General features: G+C 41.0%; 1 protein-coding gene across 1 annotated transcript in view; it reads right to left on the bottom strand.

Moving 5' to 3' along the window:
• Positions 1–2,602: 2,602 nt before the first annotated feature.
• Positions 2,603–9,070, bottom strand: part of ABCA13 (ATP binding cassette subfamily A member 13) — a 351,606-nt gene continuing 345,138 nt past the window's right edge. The window contains exons 61-63 of the mRNA XM_014524731.2: positions 7,416–7,521; positions 5,446–5,583; positions 2,603–2,870 (exon numbers count right to left, since the gene is read on the bottom strand). Of these exons, the coding sequence (XP_014380217.1) occupies positions 2,781–2,870; positions 5,446–5,583; positions 7,416–7,521 (334 nt within the window). The 3' untranslated portion in view covers positions 2,603–2,780. The remainder of the gene's footprint in view (positions 2,871–5,445; positions 5,584–7,415; positions 7,522–9,070) is intronic.

Consider the following 9,070-nt stretch of genomic DNA (forward strand, 5'->3'; position numbering starts at 1 on the left):
GAAAGAGACATTGTTTGCTACTTGCTTAAATTAAATTGGGTCCCTTAAGAAACAGATGAAGAGATTCCAAGATGAGTAGTATTTTTAACAGAATTATATTCAACCACCAGTGTAAAATAAAACTTATTTACTTTATTACCTCATTACACTAATAAAATGTCATATTTGAATCAGAAAAAAATGATAATTAATGATGCTAGCAGAGATCCCCAACTGATCATTCACCAAACTTCATTTATTCAGTCTCTCCATACTGAATCCTTGTGCTCTAAATCTTCCTTTGGTCTTTGTAGGCTGCAACACTGGCCCCTTCCTTGACCTCTTGGGCACACTTCTGAGGTACAGGCTCTGTATGTGTTTTTCCTTCACCTAGCTGAGACTTTGCAGCCCCAGAACCTGTGCTGAGCCACTCAAATACTCCATTTACTGAAGTACCCCCTTTCTCAGAGCTCTGAGTCTTACAGCACAGACAGAAGTTACAGAAGTCACTCTGTTTTGAAACGTCTTCATCTGACCCCTCATGCAATGAGGGTTCAGATTTTCACCCAATCAGCCATTTTTAAGCTGTCTGCAGCTGTGCACCTGTGTTTGGTCATGGCTATAGCTCACTTTCTGCATCTAGATTGGGCACAAATTGTCACATCTGTCTGTGCCCTCAAGGACTCTGTATTTACAGGTTATCTCCTGAGACATATGCAGTAGTGGAGGCAAACAAATACAGATACTTTGGAAGGTTCCCCAAACACCAAACACTTTACTTCCATTAGCAAAAGCAGCACAGCATTTAGGGTAAAGAGTATGAATATTTATTTACCATTTCCTAACCTTCATTGTAGCTCAGAGGTCTCTCAGGGGTTCAGGTTCCCTGACTAGCATGTGGCTTCTCCTTCCCTCTCTAATCTCATATAGCCAGTTTTCCTCTTCTTGCCTGGCCCTGCAGTTAAGCAAACCCCCTTTACTATGAAGACACACCCTTCTGCTCTGCCTAAACCTCCAAGTTTCTCTAATGCCTCCTCTCCTGTCCACTCCCATGAAACTTTCTCAGGCCCTGTGCTAAAAAGCAAGCACTGACAGATGTATTGTATTCTGCTCTCCCAGCTCCAGCCCCATGTAGAGTCTGGAAAAAAATGGTTTTAGTGAGAATGTGACCATAACCATTAACCCAGGGCTTTGTACTGGAATGGGAGTAACCAGGGTTTGATGCATTCTATTGCCCCATGTCTGGAAGACACATGGCACAATTCTGACTCCAAATTCACTACGGCATGCAGTGGTAATCTCAACCAGGAGCTGTATGTAGCCATATTCCCCAAATAATTAAAATTAACTTTTCAGGATGTCACATAAAGAATAACCTCTTCAGAAAGGACAAGAGCATGCTGTCAAAGTGGGAAACATGAGTTCTAACTTTAAAAGACACATTATTAGGTTCCAAAAACACATCTCTCAGTGTGAGACTTGAGCCCTTCTGAGTTGGCTTGAAAACCCTATCAGATACCAGTAACCTTTTAAAATTACATCCTGAAACAGATTGGCATTAGAACAGGGACACTGAAACACTGATTACATCTGATCAGATCCTTTTATCTCAATATGTACACTTTAATTTTCACAGAAACTGTACCACAGAAATACTTTTCTATTAAATCAATGTTCTGTGATTTCAACCATCAGTTAATGCAGACTAATAAAAGTGATATAAACAACTTTCACACAGTTCCCAAAGGACTTGATTTTAAAAGAAAGCTGAGAGTTTTCCCCCCGGGAAATTCTGAACTTTCTTCCAGCCTCAAAACAGCAACAATACGAGGGAGAACCATGAAAGCAGCTCAGTTTTTATTCATTAAAAGACTTCACTTCAGCAGCTTGGTGACTCCATTGAAGGCTGTAGTTTGACCATTTATGAAAAAGCTTAAATCAGCGTAAATTTGATAAAAAGTTTATTGATTAGTGTGTCTATGCTTATCTCATTTACTTTTAATATATCATTCAAACCTATTTTGACATTCTCTTAGAAAAAGAAAAAACAGTAATTTCTAAAAGCTAACAAAAACAAAGTAGGTCATTATTAAAGATATATTCAGAATTCCTAAAGAAGCAGACCACGGGTACAAGGGAGAATTTATTGTCATGTATGATTTATCAAATCTTGCTAAATTAACATAGCTGTGAGGCAGAGTAGTATACTAATACCCTTTTTAACATAAATCCCTTATGAAATATAGTGCCTCTTTTATACAATAATACTAATTTAACTTGTCACAACACAGAATTGAATTAATGGAGAAGTCAAAAGGCTCTCATTAGTATTAGATACATATATTGTTTGATAGCATGGCTGTTCCCAATATCCAATGGATTTTTCCTCCATTGTAAAAAAACCCCCAGATGTTTAAATGTGCATGTAAGAGAAAATTATTGTAGTCAAATTAATATAGATTCACCAAAAAGATCCAACTATAGACTGACATTTCCACATCAGTCCTTTTGCTATGTTATATATTTACGTTAATTAGGCAAAAGAGACCCTTCTTTAATAAAGTCCAGCTTATTAAAAAAAACCCCAAAGAGTACAATTTGGGGCTTTTTCTTTCTTTTTTTGGCATGCATACATCTACTAATCATTCTTACTATTAAGTGGTGCTACCTCCGACTTCGGCCTCTAAAATTGCAAGTTTCCCTTCTCTCCACCCCAGCCTCCCACACACAGCTTGGCTGTGTCCAGCTGAAAAATTTTATTGCTTATAAAAGATACTGCTGTATTATGTCCTGCTCAGAGCCTAGACTGGCAGACGGTAATGACGACTGGTGGAAGAGTCTTGTGCAGAGCTAGAGATTTCCTGCTGTTGTTTAGCAAAATTAAGAAATACCTGCAAGACACAACGTATCAGGGTTTATGCAACAGTGGAAACATTAGTTGGAATTTTTTTATATATCTTAGTGATCTTTTCCTCAGGTCATTTTTAAAGACATTTTCTAAAACAAAAGTTGTGTTTTGATATTGATGGAATCCCTTCAGTTTATCAAGTAAAGTTATAGATACTATACAAACATTTTTTTTTACTGTTAATCATGTTGACGTTTGCTTATATTTAACATTCACAAACTGAGGCAAAAAAAAAAATCACGAGTTTCATCCTACTCCTGTGTCAGATGAGAGCCCATATATTTAAAGAAAAAAATTATATGCCCAGGCCCTTGCATGACATACAAACATGTTATCACATGGTAAAAAAGGTGGGGATTCTAGCACATCAGCTTCCCCACAGTGGCCACCAATACTCATCATTGTATCCGACAGTAAATGCAAGTAATGCACAGTAGCCTATTCATTGTCAAGGGGTTTCATTTACTGTGGGTCAAGAGCTTGCACATGGGTACTTACTGTGGAGAAGCTGAAAAGCATCAAGTCCTTGACCTCATTTACATCTTTGTAACTTGCTCAGGTGCCCATACCTTGCCTCTGAATAGAGCAAACTGGTCTGGGGGGTCATCTATGTGATTTTCCAATGGCGGTCTGATTCAGCCATAACCGAGCCCTCTTATTTCATGTTGCCTCCATTTATATGAAATGTATGGGGTTTGGGATCATGCAAATCTTTGAATGGTGGCGATTCTTCATTCAAATAAGCATATTCACAGTCAAATACACTCAGCCAATAACAAGAGTTTGTTACTCAGAAGTACTGTTTTCCTGTTTGAAGCTTTTACTCATTCAGTCAATGAGCTGAATAATGCTAGGTGACTGAAGTGATTAATTGTTCACCATCAAGAATGAAGAATGAACAAGCTGGAGCAAATAGTTAATGAATAGTCCCCAGCATGAAATTTGTTTGCATAAACTGGTTAATCAATAGCTAAAGTACAAGTAGCTTCATGAATGATTTGCACATGAGGAAAGGTACTAAACTTACACCAAACATCAGGACACAGTTAATATATTGGCCAGTTTTGCTTCTTACTATTTTCATAACACATAATGAGAAGTTAGACATGGACAAGTTCTAGCACATCAATAGCACCCAGGAATTTCATCACCACCCCTATATTATACTCCTGTCAATCTGTATGTTTCTAAAGTGCTCCCACTGTGACATGTAGATTGCAAATGCCAACAAACTGTATACCTGATTCAAAGAAAAAAATGCCAACCATCTGAGCTAAAGAAAAATCTCCTTTAGTTACAAGGCAATTATGCTTTACTACAGACACTAGATCAGCTCTACATAAGCCTTATACCAGGGGCGAGCAAGATATGGCCTGCCAGGCCATTCTATCTGGCCAATGGGGCCCCTAAAAATTTTAGAAAATTAATATTAATCTTCTCCTGGCTGCCTATCAAAGATCACAGGAGCCAGGGGCAGTAGGACCCAGGAGAAGCTGGCAGTACCCAGCAGCAAGTCTGACCTGGCCCTGCCCCACCCCCATCCCCTGGAACCAGAAGCCTCTGCCTGCCACCGCTTTCACTACTTCCCTGCATGCCCACCCGCCGGCTCCAGCACTACATGGCCCTCAGCTGCATCACTGGACCAGGGGAGGTAGGGGAAGAGAGAAAAAAGAGCAATGAGGGAACAGAAAGTGTATATGTGTGCATGTGCAATGAGGGCAGTAGAGCAAGAGAGAGAGAGAGTGCAGCACAGTGGGGAGGGTGTGCACGCGCGTGCGCTCGCTCATAGGGTGAGTCCTGCACTCATGTCCCATCATACACATGCACCCACACCCCCCTTGCACTGCCACAATACACAGAGACCCCCACACCCACACACCCCCACACCCCATCCACCCTCTCCCCCACACACAACCCCCCACAAACTCCATACCCGCCCACACCCCACATATCCACACACACACCCACATGCTCCCTCATTCCACACCCACACCTATCCATCCCCACGGTGGCCACCAATACTCATCATACTCACCCACACTCTCCCCCACCTCACAAACCCACACACCCACAGCCCCCACAAACCTATACCCAACCCCACACAATATACGATAGTAAGATTTCATTTTAAGATATTATGCAATCACCTCTATGTGCACTACACAAACACATGCAAATCAGGACAAAAATATTTTTTGAAATCAAATTAATGAATGTTGTAGATGTTCATTTTTTAGAATATAATTTGGTATTTTTCTGGTTCTGAGATGACAAAACCCCTTGCTGAAAGGACTACTTCTGGGGGCAAGGGGAGGACTTCTGGTGGCAAAGTTTGGGGATTCGGGGGCGGGACTTCCAGTCCCAAGATGGTGACCAGGGGGCAGGGCACCTATCAAGAGGTGGGGCTGGTAGCCCTCAACAGCTTGCCAAAACTCTCTAAGGGGCCCTCTGCCTGAAATAACTGCCTGCCCCTGTCTTATACAGTAGTCTTCTATTGTATAATTAAAATAGCACAGCACATTCCAAAACAGAAAGTCAACCCAGTGAAGGAACAATACCTGTTCTAAAGAGGTTTGGCTAATGGAGTAGTGCTTGATCTGGAACAAAAGTTTGTGGTTTTCCAGGACTTTGAAGAGCTCTGCTAAATAGCCCCATCTGCGTGGGACATGATACTCCAGCAGATTAAGATGCTGTCCCTAAAAAATAAACATCCATAAATATTATTGACTATTCTTGTAGCAATATATGTGATTTGTGCTCTGTAATATAATCCACATGGCCCAAGATAGGGGGAAGGTAGACAGTTTTCTGCAAAAATTGGCATCATAAACAAGTCTACAGTTAACAGCAAATACTGATATATACTTTCTCCTCAAACTTGATTCTTTGTTTCCCAATTTAGGGATGCTCAAGCTCACCATACTGAATCCTTCTTGCCAAAGAGCTTTCAGTTACAGCACCGCCCACCACTCCCATGTCAATATAACAGAATCCAAATGAAAAGTTATGATGTCATTGCTGTCATGTCACAAAGGCTAGGTACAGACATTCAAAAGCCCAAGGCGGATTCAAACCAACTTATGTGGGTTTCTCTAAGTGGGCTATGTTAGCTTGGGAATGAACAGAACACAAGTTCACCCATTCATGTGAAGGGTACATAGGCTGCCTGCACTGAGCAAGGCCAACAGCTTGGGGGTACTCCTGCACACCTCCCAGCATGCCAGAGACTGCTGAGGGCAACTGAATGCAGCTGAGTGGCAAGTCATCCCTAATTGGTTTTCAGGCACACACCTCACCTCACTGCCTGTTATCTGTCAGGCAGCTGTCAGCTGCAGGCAGCCAGCAAAGGAAGGTGTGCTCATTCTTGCTCACAGCAGCATAGGCATCCTTGGGCTTTGTCCAGGGTCGGGGCAGAGGAGTCTGCCCGCCAGCAGGACAGAGGCAGGGGGAAGTGGGACTTGCAAGCTGTTGGGGGAGACGGTGCCAGCAGCACACCTACATTCCTGGCCAGGTCAGGGGAGCACAGGTTGTCCCTCCCTGTCCCAAACTCTGGGACAGTGTGCTGGAGCAGCTCCAGGAAGGGTTCAGAGGATATCTCCAACCTGGAGCTAGCACCAAGTTCCCAGCTGAAGTCCTTTCCCCTGCAGCTACAAAAGCATGCCTCCTCCCCCTCAACCTGCTGCCACTGCCTGTTGCAAGCTAAAGCTCTGAGGGACCCAATCTTTCCTTCTGTGGAGTGCACCGCTCCCCTGCCCCCTGTCCCCCAGCCTATGGACACTGTATAAAGATAAAAAATACAGAGCTACAGATGCACACTCCCCCACCACATCCTGCCTGCAGCTAACAGCTTGGAGCAGCTGAGCAGGAGCCGAGTTCCAGTGCGCTTCCATGCAAGTGGGGAATGGGAGGCTAGAAAGGTGCCTGGGATGCTGGCAGACTGTGACCTAACTTGAGTTGAGAGGGGATCTGGTACAGAAGTTTGATAGAGTGGTGTAACCTAAACAAATTAGGTCTGAAAGCAAATCCACCCAGGTCTTTCTTAGACTGGGTTCTGCCGTTTTTAAACCAGTCTATGGGCACCAAACTTCTGTTCTTTTACAGGTTTAGACCAGTTTCTGATCGCTTAAAGAAATGTGTGTGTAATGTCTGTACTTGGCCAATGTCATTGTCTCACCCAAAGCCCAGTGAAGTCACAGGAAAGAATGTCACTGATATCACTGGATCAAGCATCAGGTTCATGCATACGTATTAGAAACTTGAACAAAAGCACAAAGGAGATTGAGGATCACAAACCAGTCACACTACTGAGGCTGCCAAAACAGCCATGAAACTGAAGGTTACAATTTAATATCGTACAAATCAATTAAAACAAATAGAATAAAATAAAATAAATTGTTTCTCAAGAAAAATTGAGAAGCTGTCTAATTTATGAAAACTAACATTTTGTGAGCCTGTACTTGATTCTGCCACCAAGACAACTGGTCTGAACTACTATTCCAGTTAATGCACTACAGCATTTGTGACTTACCTTAAATTGTGTTCCTGGAAAATGTAGCTGCAGACAATCCAAGATAGCATTCTGATAACTTGTTTCTTTGTTAAGGCAAACTTTGATCGAATATCCATCTCCAAACCTGAGAGTTGGGAAAAAACCCATATTTAAATACCATAAATTGGGAAGATTCAGAGTTAAATTAATTTTTTTTAATGTCAAGCAACAGCATGGATGCCTATTGTGATTTTAATGTTATATTAACTTAAAATAGATATTAATTTGAACAAAGAAGAAGTTTTTTTTCTGGTTCTATAAATTGTCAGTGAAGTAAAATCTCTGCTGTACTTAAAGGAGAATTTATCTGTGTGGCTGTATTGCTTTGAGCTGCTGAAACTCTAAAGATGACGGTCTCACCATTGTTAGTGACACCAAATGCAGAAAGGAATCTATTAAAGCTCATTTTCTTGGTAGGAGCGATAAAATATATTGTTATAACAGAATTTTATATCACATTTGCTGAGACCTTTTCATAGAATAGCACACAAGTTTAACAAACATGAGTATTATCTGTATTTCACAGAGGTAGGGAGCAAGGCACCTGAGTTGTTAAGCTATTTGTCAAACATCACACTTAGTAAGAGCAATTAGGAATATCCTAAATCTCCTGCTTTAGCTAACACTGCCAAGCTCTTAGACCAACATAGACCAACCTAAAGATTTTTTTTTAATTTGAACTCTTCTGATAATTATGCAGCTTATCAAGTACTAAAGTACTGATTGTCAAGTATAGCCAAGTACTGAAACTCTTAGCTAAAGCATTAATTTTTTATTAACTGTTTTCTTTCTGAGTATATCATGCAGTGTTAAATTTATTCCCCAAATGCTATAATGGCACTTATCTTATCTTGCATGTTATGGTAAGTTACTTTTATGATACCATACACTTGCAGGTTTATGGACAAGTGCTTTTCTTGGCCTGCTCTAGAATAATGTGCACAATCTAGATTTAAACCTCTCAAACTTTTCCTAGTATTTGGTAATAAAGCAACATGCACTATGCAGCATGTTACATAAACAGAAATCTTTTTTATTCCCCACTTTAGTATATCTGTTCACACAGAGATCCTAATTCAGCAATGTTCCTCCTACACCCAAGATATTCTTTCACAAGCAAATCAATCTTCCCCCTGCCTTATATAAATAGCTTGCTCAAGTGAAACAGCCTGAACCCACACTATCGTGTTTAGTCTCTTATATCAATTATCTCTTATATCAAGGTGGGGCGTTTCAGCTAAATGCTGCTGAAACAGTAAAAGTAAACTGTGTTATTTGTTCTGGACCACAGAACATCAGAACTCTTCCTTTGCACATTACACGCGTTTAAGTTTCTAAGGGGTCTGACAGATCTTGCTGTTTTAACTAGCAAACAAAAATAAAATGTCCAAACTCTGTCAGTATCACCCATTACTGTACAGTAGTGGTGTAATTTGACCTTCTCAGGCAGTCTCCCATATGACATAGATAATTGCAAGGCTTCTTCAGTCAAATGCCTGTTTTTGCTGTGGCCTAGAGATGGGAAAGTTTCCCATCTTCAAACAGTCACCTGAAGGCATAATTCTATTTCGCCTACAAAACAACCAAAGTACAGTTTGCAGCCAAACTGAGTTACCCAACTGAAGTGCAGGAAT

Source organism: Alligator sinensis, unplaced genomic scaffold (assembly GCF_000455745.1).
Source record: "Alligator sinensis unplaced genomic scaffold, ASM45574v1 scaffold82_1, whole genome shotgun sequence".
Lineage (NCBI taxonomy): Eukaryota > Metazoa > Chordata > Crocodylia > Alligatoridae > Alligator > Alligator sinensis.